This window comes from Chiloscyllium plagiosum, unplaced genomic scaffold (genome assembly GCF_037043375.1).
Source record: "Chiloscyllium plagiosum isolate Xiang-an unplaced genomic scaffold, Cpla_swu_hap1 HiC_scaffold_21, whole genome shotgun sequence".
Classification (NCBI taxonomy): domain Eukaryota; kingdom Metazoa; phylum Chordata; class Chondrichthyes; order Orectolobiformes; family Hemiscylliidae; genus Chiloscyllium; species Chiloscyllium plagiosum.
Genome location: NW_028270159.1, coordinates 46,741,235 through 46,757,943, shown reverse-complemented (window position 1 = coordinate 46,757,943; position 16,709 = coordinate 46,741,235). Strand labels below are relative to the sequence as shown.

The window sequence follows — 16,709 nt, the reverse complement described above, 5'->3', positions numbered from 1 at the left end:
GACTTATACGCAATACCCCAGTAGATAGAGCCCAGAATACCGTGTGCTTTATTAACTGCTGTTTTCATCTGAACTGCCACCTTCAATAATCAATGTACCTGTGTACTCAGGCCCCTCTGCTACTCTATTAAGTATTGTACTCACTGTTTTAGACTCTGTCCTTCTTACCAGATAAAGACAAGTCGGATAGGCTGGAACTTGTTCACTGGAGAGTGAGGTTGAGAGGTGATCTGATAGAAGTTTATAAAATAGTAGAGTTAATGGTAATTATCTTTTAAGACCAGGGATACATTTTTAAGGTGAGAAATGTAAAAAAGACCTGAGGAGCAGGGTTTTTTTACACAGAGGGTGCTTTGTGTGGAGAATGAACTTGCAGAGGAAGTGGTTGATGCGGGTACAGTTACAATGTTTAAAAATCATTTGGATAGGAAAGCTTTGTAAGGATATAGGCCAGGAGCAGGCAGATGGGACTAGTTTAGTTTGGGATTATGGTTGGCACAGACTGGTTAGACTGAAAGGTCTGTGTCTGTGCTGTATGACTCTATGACCTCACACTTCTCCTCATTAAACTGCAGGTACCTCCATCTGCCTGTTCCACCAGCTTACCCTGTCATTTTAAAGTTCTGCACTGGCCTCCTCACAGTTTACAACGGTCCCATGTTTTGTATCATCTGCACGCTTTGAAATTGTCTCCTGTATGTCAAGAGCTAGATCATTAATATGTAGCCATTATCTCATTGCTGTTTATAGGATCTTATATGTAAATTGACTGCAATGTTTCCTACATTCCAACTTCAAAAAATACTTTACTGGCTGTGAAGGATTATGGGACATCCTGGGTTCATGACTGGGCCAAGGAAATACAAGATTTTTCTTCCTTTCACACTTTGTTGATGGAATGCGGTGGTGTTATCTAGTCTTTGTTGTGCCTGGTTGGGTAAGACTGTGAGTACAGCCTCTCTAGAATCTAAATCAATCTGCAGTAGGTGGAAAAGAAAGGGGCAACACAGAGGAGGAAGATATTTGTCAGAATCCTGTCTTTAAGCCAAAAACAGCAGCTAGGACAATGGAAGCCCCTGAAAGTTGAGACACAGTAATTGCCAAGGTGATTCTGCCACTGAATAGCTCCATTCGGGGAGTGCTGCTAATTACTACATTCTGCCAGGAGCCAAGCTCACTGTATTCAGAGCAGCATGGAAAATGAAAACTTGACACAAGCCTCCCTTTCAGCTCTCCTCTCAGTTTTTAAAGTTACTGAATTTGCTGTAGGATTGAACTAATCTTACCAGAGACCCAGTCTCACTTCAGATCACTGAGTTGTAAGATTAGGGTTTCCCTCTTTAGTCAGTCTCACCTGTATTATTCTTTTGAACCTTTGCCCCACTAAATCATTAAAGCTGTTGTTCATGACTGTTGGCCCAGGTGATCTACTGTCTACTTTTGGTCACCATTGAAGGCTAGCTCTCCACATTTCTGACAAGCTGAATGAAGAGACTGTTTTAGTGGAAGCAGAAATACATTCTGTTGGATTGTTCCTAAACATTTGAAAAGAGAGAGAGAAAATCTTAAACCTCCGCGAACTCTGTTGTTGCCGCCTTGTCAAGCTATCAAGAACAGACAGATGTTGTTCAACGTGCCAGGGACTGGGAATGTTACTGGTGAACTACAGCCTCTCGCCCTTCATAAAGTGAGTCAGCGAAGGTGCAGAAAGCCCGTTCACACACCTATCATCCTCTGATTTGATTTAGCCTGGAGGAGAGAGCTGGCAGTAACATGTGTGACATGAGTTCAAATCCTCCCCATAGCAGCTCTTCAAAATAGCAGAAATTCACAGAAAGATACAAATCATCGAACTTCCCGACACAGGAGGCCATCCAACCCAACATGTCTGTGCTGGCTCTTTGAGAGATCTATCCAACCAATCCCACTCCCTTACTCTTTCCCCACAATGCCGAGCATGTTTCCTTTTCAAATGTAGATCCAATTCATTTTTGAAAATTACCATTCACCCTGCTTCATCTACATTTCTATTACAGTGTGTTCAAGATCATGGCAACTTGCTATGTAAAATAAAATCTTCTGTTGCTCCCTCTGCTGCTTTTGCCAATTAAAAGATTGAGTTACATCACTTTCTAAAAAAAAAAAGAAAAGGATCTGTGAGCCTAAATTAATTTACTCTGGTCTGTCAGAGGATGAAATTAATGGAGACAGGGAGGGAGCACCTGTACTGCAGCCCTAAGTCTGTAGGGGCAGAATAACATTCACAAAGCTCAGCTGATACCTGTCCTTTGGTCCCTGTTCCAGTGTTGGAGAGTCTTCCTGCACCTTCAAGTACAGCCACACAACACACACAAACCAGAAAGGGAAATCAGTATGCATATGAAACTTAAAATTAACCCATCACTGGACCAGCCATTTTGATTCCAGTGATTACTTCTCAACAGATCTCCTTAATCTATACCTTAGCTAAATGTGAGCTGGTTAAAATAGAGCTTCAGTTTAATTCTGGCATTGTGGAATTCCACCTATTAAAAAGGGCTTTAAACATCAAGAGAGATGAGATGGATCCAGACAATCTATCCCAAGTCAGCCAGCCTTTTCTTTTCTATTCCATGTTCAATATTGTGTAATTAAGAAAGAGTGTTCAAAGGATATCAGTATTTTTATTAATGCTCCCGTGCTGATTCTAACCTCTGATTGTTGAACCCTCTGGGACAGCCCTGGAGTACTGGCAACACTATGCAGCATTGGGATTGCTGACAGCTCCCAGGGTGTTTAGAGATTGCATGTGAATAGGGAACATGGCCCTCGGGATGGAGGACCTGTGTGTTTACCTGATATCCAGCTGATTCAGTCCGTCCCTAGGGTTGCAGCCTCTGAGCCTTCAGGATGTTCAGGGTTGATTTCAATCACAGCCAGGTTCTCCCCTTCCAAGATCCAGTTTCCCAGTTACTTGACAGGTTCCCAGTCAGTCCATTTGGAATACTCCCATTTAATGATTAGAGAGGAAAAGCTGCCTTCTTTGCCTGGCCTGGCCTGTATGTGACTCCAGACAGCAAAGTGGTTGACTCTTGACTATGCTCTGAAATAGCCAAGGTAGCCACTCTGTTCAAAGGGTAGGAAACAAATGTTGGCCCTGCCAGTGGAGCCCAAGTCCTATATAACACTTTTCAAAAACTCTTATCAACTTTGTGATTGATCTGTTGAAATGGAACAGAGCCCTTGAGAGAATGTGGTGATGCTTGAGTCATTGAGAGCTGTTAATATCTCCTGAAAAGTAATGTTTCTGAACCAGATTAATTGAGGCATTAATATTAGCCACGATGCTCAGGATAACTCCTCTTAAAATCTAGCCATTTGGTAAGCATTTTTGTCACCAACTGTCATGCCTCCTGGTGTAATCTGTTGTCATGTTGTTTAAGTGTCATGGGATATTGTACAATGTTAGAGGAGCTCTAGGAGTGCACATTGTTGTGGAGAGTTTCAAGTTGGTTGTTGATGTGAGAGAAAAAAGAAAAGCATGATTGGAGAATTTGCAATAAAATACTGGCAGTGCATTTCGACAGTGGCTGAAAGGGAAGGGATTAACAATCTGAATCTGACTGTATCCATGAAGTTAAAAATCACACAACACCAGATTATAGTCCAACACGTTTAATTGGAAGCACACTAGCTTTCAGAGCGACACTCCTTCATCAGGTCTGAACACTCCAAAAGCTAATGCTTCCAATTAAACCTGTTGGACTATAACCTGGTGTTGTGTGATGTTTAACTTTGTACACCCCAGTCCAACACCGGCATCTCCAAACCGTGTATCCATGAAGGTTGTCTCTGATCTGGACTCACTTTGTGTTTCACTGCATTCTGTTACAGCCACTTTGTAAACCCAGTGACTTAAAACAAGCTCTCCCTTTCTCATCCACCCTGTATAATGTCCATGTTCCCTTTCAACAGGTCACCTGTCCAAATGCTTCCTTCACTGACCTGGCTGAAATCGTGTCTAGAATCGAACCTGCAAAGTTGTTGGTTGTGGACGGTAAGTCACGACTTCTTGTGGAGGCTGCTTCACACGGTGTATCAGTGCCAAAATGTTAATGCGATGCAGTGTAGCCCTTCCCTTTCATCGTCTCATCACATTTATTTCATTTCTTGTTGTGGTTGACTCCAATTGCCCGCCCCCCCCTCCACCCCCACCTGTACTTCCAATTTGAAGGATTCACTGGACTTCAGAGACTTTTGATTTTTTAAAAAAAAAGCAAGTCACATCACTTATCCATCCATTGGAAGTTTCATTGGGATACATGGAGACAGATTTTGAATCCTATTTGCTCCACGATTCTTCATATCCTGTGATCCTTTCTGGGAAAACTGTTTCACCATCAAGGCTCAGCCATGATGATTCCCATTGTCACAAAGCTTAGTACGTGGTCCCATATGAAGAACATCAACAGATGCTGAAGGGTCTTAGCTATCTGTCGTAGGAAGAGTTAACACCTTTAACTGCAGAGCGTAGTAAATTTGGGAAAAAGCGAGGCTTCTTCTTTCAATGAAACAATGGTTTATGTTTCTTTAAGAGCTAGCCCACAAATCTAGAGTCTGACACCCACTGCCAAGGGTGACATGTGCTTTACAGAGCAGCATTAATCACAACGTCAACAATTGATGTGAAATTCATGAGTGCTACATTTCCCCATTATGAATTAGCTTTGGTATTTGCAGTCAGTGTGTGGAAAAAGCTCCTCGTTCCAGATGCTGTACTGACTGTACATTAGTACATACTCAGTTAACATTTACTGTCTGTTCCACAGATGAGTCTGACTACCAGACTGACTATGAGGAAGATGCTTTTGACACTGAGAGGGATGACTTTGATGGTGTCCCCAGTGAGCAGAATGAAGATGAAATCTCTAACAGTGTAAGGAGTGTACAGTATTGGTGAGAGATTGCAAACGCTGGAAACACACAGTAGGTCTCTTCAGTGTCTGAAGGAGGAAGGTGATTCATTTCAAACTGCCTCACCTGAAGACACTGATAAACCTGCTGTGTATCTTGAGTTTATTTATCACTGGTTCTGTTGTTATCGTTCTTACTGTTTACAGTCGCTGCACAAACAGCACTCCCCGGCTTCAAAACAGCTGCAGTGAATAATAGACGAAGGTTGCAGGCTGACAGTTTACCCTTTGTGCATCCCTTGATACCTTTACCTAACAAGAATCTATTTATCCCAGTCCTGAAAGCTGGTATTTTCAGCAAGAGGTTCTAGACTTCTATGAGCCTTTGTGTGGGAATGTTTCCTAATCCCCACACATCCCGCTGTCTTCAACCAGTCCCCTAACTGTCTGACTCTAATACTAAGATTATAACCCCTTGTTAGTTATTTCTGCATCAAGGCTCTCAAACTAACATCTTCATCACACCGCTGGGGCACGCCAAGAAGTCTCGTGAAATAATCCATCGTTTAACTGCTAATGGGCAGAGAGAGATGCTTTTCAGACAAAACTGGCTAAATCAATATTTTAGTTAACAATACATTGCCTGATCTAAAACTGACACTTGAAAATGAAAGGAGAAAGACTGAGCATGACAGGTAATTAATCGCCAGAGCTCTCAAAAGCTTGTTCAGCTTGACGGGAGCATAATGGACTTAAAGTATCTCTGGTGCACAGATAAGTCAGACTATCTCTAACTTTTACTGATCAGCTTGCATCAGTTGGCAGTTCTCGTAGCTCTGAGTCAGAAGCTTGTTGGTTCAAACCCAATTCCAACATTTGGAGAGGTAATCTAGGCTGACACTCCAGTTTAGAACTGAATGAATGCTGTCTTCCAGCTAAGATGTTAAACCTGTCTGTCTGTTCCAGTGATTCACATGTCTGCAAAAAGAAAGCAATCATCACATTGGGAGCAGAGGGAAAAGTGAGGAAGAAACCAGAACAATACTGTGATCCACCAGCTCCACAACCCCCCCTGAACTTTCTCACACTCTGATCTCCTCCTCATCTTCCATTTTAATCTTTAACCGTTGATAGGTGATCTTCAGTCCCCTGGACCTTAAACCCTGACATTCCCTGCCTTAACCCTCATCTCTTATCTTGAGATGCTCCTTAAACTTACTTCTTTGACCAAGCCCTTGGTCTTAATAAATTCTTCAATAGTTCAGCATCAAAGTTTGGCTGGTAACTGTCCAATGTAGTGTGTTGAGGCAGTTTACTTTGTTAAGAGGATTATACAAATGCAGGTTGTATTTGAGAATTGAGAAAGTGGGGTGGCGGGAAGATGATGGCCAAGTGGTATTATCATTGGACTATTAATCCAGAGACCCATGTAATGTTCTGGAAACCCCTGTTCACGTCCAGTTTTGCCAGATGGTGAAATCTGGAATTAAGAGTCTAATGATGATGCATATTAATTGTGCAAAAAAACCATATCTTGTTCCCTAGTGTCCTTTAGGGAAGAAAACTTGACTGGTCTGGCCTACATGTGACTCCAGATCCACTGCAATGTGGTTGACATTTAACTGCCCTCTGGGCATTAAATGCTGCCACCAGCAACGCCCACATCCTATGAATGAATAAGGAAAAAAAAATTCAGTGTGGCTTCAGATGCTTAGAGAAAGGACAAATTGAAATATCGAGGAGATGGAAGCCCACACTGACTCTTTGGATAATAAAAGTATATTAGAGGGGCAATGGATGCTGAGAAGATTGGATCTTTCAAGGCTGAAATCAATTTTTTTGTTTGAATGAGGGTATCAGAATATTACAGTAGAGATTTGATTAAAGGTACAGTGGCTGCATGTATATGAAATCAGCTACAACACAGGCAGCCAAGAGTAGTAGGATTGTTTTTCAGATGAGACGGCAGTGTACAAGTGGTGTCCTCCAGGACTCTGTGTTCAGGCTTCTGCTCTGTTTGATCTATATTAATGACCTGGCCTTGGAAAAACAGGGGTATAATTTCAAAGTTTGCAGATGACATGCTGGAAATGTATACAACAACAAGAAGGATTGTAACAGATTTCAGGAGGATGTAGACAGACTGGCGAAAGGGGCAGATGAAATTTAACACAGAGAAGTGTGAAGTGATTCATTCTGGTAGGAAAGAGGTGGTGAAGCAATGCCAGTTAAATGAGAACTTTAAAGGGGAACAGGAACAATGGGCCCTAGGGGTAGTCGTGAACAAAGATTTAGAAGTTGCAAATCAGGTTGAGAAAGCTGTTAGAGGATTGTTAGCTTCTGAAACAGGAAATTGTTAAACCTTCATAATTCTTTTTACCAATATTTCTATGCTTCAGCGGGGTTATTGATTTCAGTTCCTAGGCATTGCTCTGATAGGAAGATGTCATGCCCTTTACACGTTGACTTATATCCACTTGAGTTGCACTGCCTAAAGGGAAATTCATTAGTGACTTTCAAACAGGAAATTGGATATATATTTGAAAGAAATAAATTTGCAAGGCTACAGGGATGGAGCATGGGCATTAATTGGATAGATACTTTGAAAATTACTAGCACAGACATTATGGGCCAAATGGCCTCCATCCGCACTGTCAGATCACAGGAATGGATGTAGACCATTTAACACATTGAACCTATCACATTGCCATTGAGTGAGATCATAGCTGAACTGTGACATAACTGGTTTGTCCCATATTCGTTAGTAATTTGGAAAATCTATCAATCTCAGTTTTAAAATTAACAATTAATCAAGCATCACTTACCATTTATATAAGAAAGTTCCAAACATCTACACTGTTTCCTGATTGTATTCCCGAAAGGACTGGCTGTAATTTTTAGAATGTCCTAGACTCCCCCAAACAGTAAAAATAGTTTCTCTCTATTTACTTTCACAGTTGCCCTTAATGTATTGGAAAGTTTAACCAAATCACCTTTTAACTGTCTTAAATGCCAGAAAGTACAACTCTAGTCTATGTAATCTCCTCTTCACATTGGAGAAAAAAGATAAGAACTGCTTTTGTATAGAACCTTTCATCACCACTGGATGCCCCAAAGCACTTACAGTCAGGGAAGTACTTTTACAGAGTAGCTACAGGGTGTGATATTGGAAACATGGCAACCAGTTTGTGCACAGCAAGCTCCGACAAACAGCAATGTGATAATAACCAAATCATCTGCTTTTACCAGGTTGGTTCTGGGATAAATGTTAGTTGGGACACCGGAGATAACTAGCTCCCTGCCCTTCTTTTAAAATATTGCCATTGATCTTTTCCATCAGCCTGAGAGGGTGTACCAGACCTCAGCGTAATATCACACCCAATACAGTGCATCTCCAATGGACTCCCTCAATACTGCACCGATCGGCAGCCTTGATTTTTGTGATCAAGTCTGGATATGCAACTTGAACCCAAAACATGTGAAAACGCTACCACCTGAGCTGCTGCTGACCCTTGTTTGGTAAATCTCTGTGATAGTCCCTTTGAGTTCAGTATGTCATTGCTAAAGTTTGGTGTCCAGAGGTCATAAAACCTGCAGTGTACTGCAGCCAAGACTTTGTATAGTTTAACCATGGCTTCTTAAGCCTTGTACGGTATTCTTGTTTTCTGGATATAAAAGCCAGCATCCCATTAAGCTTTTTGATTCTTTTCTGTTTCTGCTCATGACATTCTAGTGATCTATGTACCTTGGCTTCCAAGTCACTTTGAACTGTCTCCATGATCAGCTTTTCACCGTTTAGATAGTGCCTTGTTCTGTCTTTTTTAGGTTCTGAACTTCCATTAGCCCACACTGAAATCCATTTACCACATTTTTGGAAATTTCAGTAGTGATGTGTCTTTGTAAAATTTTGTTTCCATTTATGCTGCTTACAATGCCATCTGTCTTTTCATCATCAGCAATGTAGAAATCTTTTAGATTAGATTACTTACAGTGTGGAAACAGACCTTTCGGCCCAACAAGTCCACACCGACCCGCCGAAGCGCAACCCACCCATACCCCTACATTTGCCCCTTTACCTAACACTACGGGGCAATTTAGCATGTCCAATTCACCTGATCTGCACATCTTTGGATTGTGGGAGGAAACCGGAGCACCCGGAGAAAACCCACGCAGACATGGGGAAAATGTGCAAACTACACACAGTCGCCTGAGTCGGGAATTGAACCCGGGTCTCTGGCGCTGTGAGGCAGCAGTGCTAACCACTGTGCCACCATGCCGCCCAATGTGGCATTCTGTCACATCCGAGTCATTAACACACACAGTGAATAGTTAAGACCCCAGGGTTCTTGAGAAATACTACTAGACACATCCTGTGAATTCAAATACCTGTCCATTGTCCCAACTCTCTCTCTCCTGATCTTACTCAGTTTCCTAAACAGGTCGATAATTGCTTAATGGCAAAACAGGCTCCAGTGATTAAATGTCCTGCTGTTACTATGCTCCAAGCACTGTAGTCCTCCACCAGCTAACAGCACAGAGCAATCGGTCATTCTTACCGTTTATTAGTTGTGGGGGGGGAAAAAGCAAATGAATACAGAAAAGCCTGGAAGTCCAGTCGCTCTACAGCTTTACCCCCAACAAAGCAGCTTATCCAGTTTTCCTGCAATCAGAAGCCCAACCAGTATTTATCTCTCAACCCCCTCCTCCACTTTCCTGAACTCCTACTCTTAAATGAAATAACCTCTCTGACTCCACTCTCTTCCTCCAAATAAAAGGGGTTGCCATGGGAACTTATATTAGCTGCAAACTATCTCCGTATTCATGGGATAAGTCTTTGTTCTCGTCCTACTCAGGACCACTTCATTCATCTTGTTTTCTGACACATTTGTGACCATAACAGTGCCTTTCCCTGCTGTCACTCCAGACTGATCAGTTTAATTTCCTGTCCATTTCCAGCAGTCCAAGGGCGAATCTGACATTTCTAGACTCTCCTAGCATCCTATCATGTATTCGGCCTGTCCTTCACTCCCCTCTCCCTCACCCTCCCACTGACCTGTTTTCTGGCCCACTCTGTGCCTGTTGCCATGTAAGCTTTCTGACATTATCTGACATTATAACTCTGAAAGGAACTGCAATGCAGAATTCTTCCTAAAAGATTTCTGCCTTCATCTTCCCAGAGCCGTCTCTAACCTTACCTGTTTGGCTGCCCCATCAGCCATTTACATTGGTCTGTTGCCTACTCCTGACCATGTTAAAATGTTAAAAGCAACATGCCTGTGGAAGCTGTCATTATTTTGAATCTTTCACGGGATGTGGCTGGTGCTGACACGGACAGCATTTTTGCTGAATTGCCATTGATCTGAGGGGATGGCTGAAACTGAAATGGGAAACTGACTAATCCCGAGGGCAGTTAAGAATTAACCACATTGCTGTGGATACTGAGTCACGCGTAACTCAGGCTGGTAAGAACAACAGATTACTTTCACTAGAGGTGACCATCTTTATATTCCATTAGCCGTTGGTCCGAATTGGTCACATTAGCCTGGGCCTCTGGATTAGTGTCATTACCACGCCACTGCCACCTCCTTGTGCGCACCGGTTAAGAGGTGCTTTAGGTTTTACAAATTATAATATAGGATGGGGTCTGCATTTATACCATATACAGGGTCATGCAGTGCATTGTCCTCTATCCAATCCACCTACAAGGATTGCTCAACAGCATTTTAATGGAAAGACATTTTATAATTGTACACATACAGACTCAGAAAACAGGCCACCTTTTTTGGGTACAAGATTGTGGGGTGTGTGAGTCTTGAGTGAGGAATGGTTGCTGTCACATTAGATAGGAATAGATAAAGTCAGAAGTCTCCCAGCACCAGGTTATAGTCCAATGAGTTTATTTGAAATCACAGGCTTTCACAGTGCTGCTGCTTCATCAGGTGACAAAGGAGCAGCACTTTAAAAGCTTTTGAATTCAAATTAACCTGTAAACTCTCGGTGGGAGGCAGAGGCAGCTCCCATTCTTCTCTCACACATAGGTGTTGCAGCCCTGCTGCGTTTCCGTAAGTTTATTGCTGTATGTAGTCTTTAAGGACTGCTGATTATTTCACCGCGTTTTCCCAGAATGCACTGGCTCCCTGAAGGTAAACTCGCTTTTGCAGTGGGGCCGTCAAACGCTTGTCTCTTTGCATTTGAAAGCAAGGACAAGGACCTGTTCCAGGCACACACACTACACACTAATTTTTGGAACTTTACCAATATGATGTAGAATGGTATTTTTGCTTATTGAATATGCATCTCATACCTACCATATACGGGCTTTGAAAGCTAATTAATGTCCATAAAAATAGGAACTGTGGGGCTGTTTGCAGGTCAAATTGAATGGTTGGCCTAAATACAGATTTGCACTCAAATAAACAAAGAGATCAACAGTTCCGTTCAAGGTTATCTGTTTAACCTTGGTATTCTTTACAGAACAAGAGCCTTGATATTGTTGCCATGGCAATTAGGCCCAACCAATGGTGAGGCCTACTGCTCAAAGACACAGTAAAATCTTAGCAGATCCCTTCTCAGCAAAATGTGTTTAAGTCTTTTTGTTTTAAATGTGTTACAGGATGAAGAATGTGAATTGAAAGAAAAGTGCTCCACTTCTGGACCTCAGAGCACGGAGGCTGGAACAGAATGAAGCCCCAACCTTTGCAGACTGTATCCTGATGGGTTTATTAGTTTTCAATCCCCTGTTCCTTGTCACATTTTACTTTCCGAAGAGTGACAGCCTCTTCCATTTCATATCCAGGGGCTAAGATGGAGGAAGAGTGTTTGTGGCAAAGCAGTAATAGCAATATTGCCTGCCACACCCTGTTTGTAATTGGTGTGTGTGAAATTGAGGCCTTATGAATCCAGTTTTGTAAACCAAATTGTACAGAGATTGTTTTCAGACTGTAACTTTAAAAGTCAGATGCTTAGTGTGTCAGTATCCTAATTATTTCAGGACTACTTTAAAACACCTCATTCCTCTTTCCCCACTCCCAACCTTCTCTTTCCCACGCCCATCCATCAGTAGAAGTTCCAGAAACGAGTCACACAGACTCATTTAGCACTTTATATCCACACGTTCTCTTTTCAATGGCGTGATGTAGCGTTTCATCTTGTTTCTGCCAAAGTGAATGTGTATGTTTTAAACCCAAGGTTTAGCCATTTACAGTTGCCTCACAGTGCACTCCTGTAACTGCAAGGGCAGTAGACAAGGAACAGGAGACCTGTCACCAAGCCTCTGCCTAAATACTGTTCTTCAGGTCACCAGCAGGAGGCAGCGCTCACATACTTCTTTGATCTTTCTCGTCTGGAGTGGATCACCCATTTCCTGCTCCTGTGTGGAAAGGTGGCCAAATAAAAAGGCCTTGCGAAAACACACTCCCGAAAAGCTAGTCGTTTTGTTTCTTTGAGTGGGTTTTCCATTCAAAACGACCGCTTCCATCTCTACCCCAAACACAAAGTGTCCATTTCAAATCCGTTTGGATTTTCACACAAAACACCTACCCTTTGTATTGTGCTGACAGTTAAACCTCTGTTAACACCCCTCTTAGTTTACTATCACTTATTTATTTCCTCCCCGTCAGCTAGCTACAATCAGAGTGGATCTGAGTTTAAAGAAAATACAGACCTCATAGTCCCTACCTTCCAAACTCTAAGTGATTCCCAGAGCCCAGTTTATCTGTTGCTGCTCATTGACATGGTATCGTGACTGATAGTTACCACGGAGAAGGATACTTTGTGGGACGCCGTCCTCCATAAGTTTTCTGGTACTAGACTCACCTGTGTCTGTGTCATGCTGTACGCTGGCATGTAGTTGTCCACACTTGCATTGGCTGACTGTGTTCTTTCCTTTGACCGAGAGGGACCTCAGGACCTTCTGCAACTCTCATGGTTGATGTCTCCTGTCTGCCTAACCCAGCGCCCTCACTCCTTGAGGCTCGGTTTAGCCAGGGGTTTCCTCAAATCGCTGCCAGTTTTCCCAGTTTGGAGCCTTGTAAACTCAGCCAATGAGTGAAATTTATAACCTCAAACGTCCTGAAGCTTTCAGAGGCCGTTCCTGCTCTCTCTAACGTTCTCAAACCCTTGAATCCTAAGATTAAATATTTTCCTCCACTCTTCCACCTTCCTCTGTCTTCTCGCACATTGGAGGGTGTGGGCAAGCTGCATGCAGCTCAGGTTTGACACTGATACCTTTGTGTCTCTTGTCATTGCTGCAGTAAGATTGGGTACCTTCTAGGAGTGTGTTGTATGGACAGTTGGACTGTTCTGGAAAGATGGGCACGGCATTGTGACAGCTCTAATCCTACGTGCAGTACTTACAACACTGTTGTAAACTGGGTGCACTTACCTGCCATTCAAATTCTGCCAATCTCATCAGAACGTCAAATCACAACTTGGGTTGCTCTCCAGCCCTGCATGTCTGCTTTGTACTTTTCAAGCCAAATATGAATGAATAATATGGTCCAGATATACCAAGGAAACAAGAGAGCAGTGTAATTGAAAGGTAGCATCACTGCATATCAGTGTGTTGTGAGCTGTGGTTCTCTGCTCAACTAAGGCAGACTAACAGCTATGGAGTACTCGTTCAGCAAGTGCGCACTTTAAAATAACCTTAACATTCTGCAGAATATAGGTGTGCTAAAAGTTTGGAACATTATCTCGTAATGCAGCCAGCATATATATAAAAAGTATCAACCTTTATGGACTAAGTGCTCAGTTTCTGGTTTTACAGCTCCATCGTGTGCGCACACATTCATTCATAGCCCACAATTCCCTGGTGCATTGGCCCACATGTTTATTTTAATGGCCAGGAAAGTCATGAGCTGATACAGGTCAGTATCCTGCTCCTGACTGGCTAGACAGGTAACCTCCTGTCAGCTGCAGGCCCTCTACCTGAGTGGCTCACAACCCCTGTTCCTTTAGTTCCCCTCCCTTTGGAAGCTGTATTCAATGATACTATGAAGAGTAAGATTCACAACAGATCTCCCTTCATAGTTCTGCACTACCGGCCACCAATTTACAAACTCAAATGTAGCAGGCACTCCCTGGCAGATTTCCCAGAGATGCACTCCAAATCTTTTAAAGTTGCAGGTGTCTGGAGGATGTACAGCTCAATGTATGAAGAATGTGTTTACTTTCAATCAGGTTGAGATTGATTCTGTGATGGGAGTGAGTGCAGAAATCTCATACACAAAGCACTTCATCTGCTGTCACAGGAACCTGAATTTGGTAAAGACTTGGGGGAGTCTTAACAGTGATTTCTCTTGAGTTTTTTTAGTTGCTTTTTTAAAATGTTGAAGATAAAACCACTGAAAGGAACACGTGAACTTTAATAGCATCTCCAGGCAGTTCCATCAAAAGAGAATGAAAGGGTAAAGTCATACTCTATAAATCATGCCTCTGTCATGTAATTGGAGTCCTGAAGCAAGTTAAAAGCTTAACTAGAATGAACAATCCACAAAAAATACTAATAGCCAAAAGGATTATTGACATATGAAGCACAGTTCCTGTAGCCATCCTGATTGTGATCAGGTGAAAGATTATTTTTTGTTGCAATAATCAATGCAATATTTAATGTGACTGAAACTTTATTTGTATAGAGTTGAGAGGCTAATGATTATTAACTGGTGTCTAGTGCCTTGACAATAGAATCAATCTCCTCCCATATGAGGCTAGCCACAGCTGCTACCAGAACACACCCCACTGAAGTGTGTAAACCAGAAATGCATTTAAACCACAGAGTTTTGCAATCCGAATAGGTATGGGGACTATATGAGCAATGAGCCATTTCGAGAAATCAAAACAGAACTCTGCATGAAAGTGCCATCAGGGAATCGTTACAGTGGTTTAAAAAAAAGATCATCTGTTCACATCCTGCCCGAAATGCTGTTTTCAGAGTGGTGTTTCACAGGGTGGTGACTTTACTGAGCTGCACTGGAGCAATGTGCTGTAACTCGCAGATGTGCAGTTTTCAAGGGTACAACTGTCTGAACAGCTTCAGTCCTGTTCTCTTGCTGGGGAAGGACATGTCTGATTCTGATGTTGGAGCAGTGCAGTGAGTCCCTTTACTAGGAAGCTAGGAAGAGAAATCCTCACTCCCACTTGTGGAGGGATGTTTTGGGGCATGTATTGGGGGTGTAAAAAAAATCTCCAGTTGATGTCAGGCCTATCTCATCTCTTTTAATGTAATTAGCAATGTACCTTGTATAATCCCTACCTCTCCCAGACTACATGTTGAACTGGGAGGTCAATCTTTCTTAGAATCACTGCCTGAGTTTGAATGGAAAGAAGGGAAAGTTGTGTGTTAACTATGAAATATTGGCTTGTGAAATACTGAATGTTTATTATCTTAAGGTTTTTTTAAAATTCTCTTTAATATTCTGTTAATGAGCTCTGTATAATTTTTTGTGTTTGGAAAGCCCTGCACTATACATTGATGGGGCAGTCTGTCAGTGTGTTAATTGAAGCCTTGATGTGCCTATTGTTCAAATTCATCCATCATGGCATCTCCCAGTGGCTCATCCAGGGAGAAGGACCAAGAATGAGAAACCTCAGGGTTCTCCCATGGAGGCCGCCTGATCTGTTGGTTGGGAACCGTGCATTTATTCATGAAGCCAGTCAATCTGCTGAAGGTGGACACTCTAACAACACAATGTGAGGTGGCAGTGCACAGCACAGATGAACATGATTGTATGTCCCATTCCTGGTTGTGTATCGTTGGTTGGAACATATTATCAGGTGGTGTTAGGGGATTGAGCTACCATTGGCCACAATGCCTCGTGACCAAAGCAGGATGGAGAGTTTACCAGGGTGAAAGTGGAGGTGTCAAATGAGAGTCCATTTTTGATGCCATCACAGCTATTCATGACCCACTGTTAAAGCTCGCAGACAAAGAATTGCCTTTTGGGCAATGTGTACCAGAATGTGTATAATCGAGTGGCTTTTATCAGCATTGACTGCAATCTCATCGGAGCAGGATGATCAGGAATTCAAGCCCCATCCTACTGCATGGAGCTGGGAGTGCAGCATTGTCGAAGCTGCTATTCAGTTGGATTGGAGAGATCTCATAGCATGAAGCATGGGACATTCTCCAGAGGGCAGTGGTCAACATTATCTTCTCCTTCTACCCCCACCCACCAAATCCGATTAACTGGTCATATATTGCATTGGAATCCTGCAGTGGGAATGTTGCCTGCTGTAACTGAATCGCCAGATTCAGCAGGGAAAGGGAGGAAAGAAAAGGGGGAGAAAAAAGATAAAAAGGAAATTCCGAGCAGGTGCCTTACCATTTCCGCTGGGTGACTAGATGTATTTGATGGATTTTGCTATGTAGGTTGTTAAAACAGCTTTTACAAATACATTTAGGGGCTTGTGTAGGACAGAGTTATTAACGCAAGCTTCAGTTGTTGACAAAGTGAATAGATGTTTATCATTAAGGAGTTTACTTGAGAGTAGTTTCTTCGATGGAATCTGTATGTAACTAACATGAAGTATTTTCAGTATCCACTTTATATTGTGCCCATGTGCCTTATATATCCATTAAAGATGATTTATTCATTGTTCCTTGCCTGAAAGATACTTTTTTTTAAAAAAAAACTGCTAAGTTAGGGATAAGAAGTATGCAATCTGTCAATTAGCACCTGGAACAAGGGGAACCAACAGCACCCTCCACTCAGACTTCGCATTCAACTGTTATTGCAGCATTTTAGGGCTCTCTTATTTTTACTGAAATTCAATTCAGAAGGGACGGGTCTGCGATATAAAAGATAATAAGACATTGTA

General features: G+C 42.3%; 1 protein-coding gene across 4 annotated transcripts in view; it reads left to right on the top strand.

Annotated features, from left to right (window-relative positions):
• pnpla7b (patatin-like phospholipase domain containing 7b) overlaps positions 1-16,487 on the top strand; it is a 354,731-nt gene extending 338,244 nt beyond the window's left edge. For all 4 annotated transcript variants that reach the window (XM_043719901.2, XM_043719899.2, XM_043719900.2 and 1 more), the window contains 3 exons: positions 3,955-4,036; positions 4,809-4,915; positions 11,506-16,487. In XM_043719901.2, the coding sequence (XP_043575836.2) occupies positions 3,955-4,036; positions 4,809-4,915; positions 11,506-11,577 (261 nt within the window). In that variant the 3' untranslated portion in view covers positions 11,578-16,487. The remainder of the gene's footprint in view (positions 1-3,954; positions 4,037-4,808; positions 4,916-11,505) is intronic.
• The last annotated feature ends 222 nt before the right edge of the window (positions 16,488-16,709 follow it).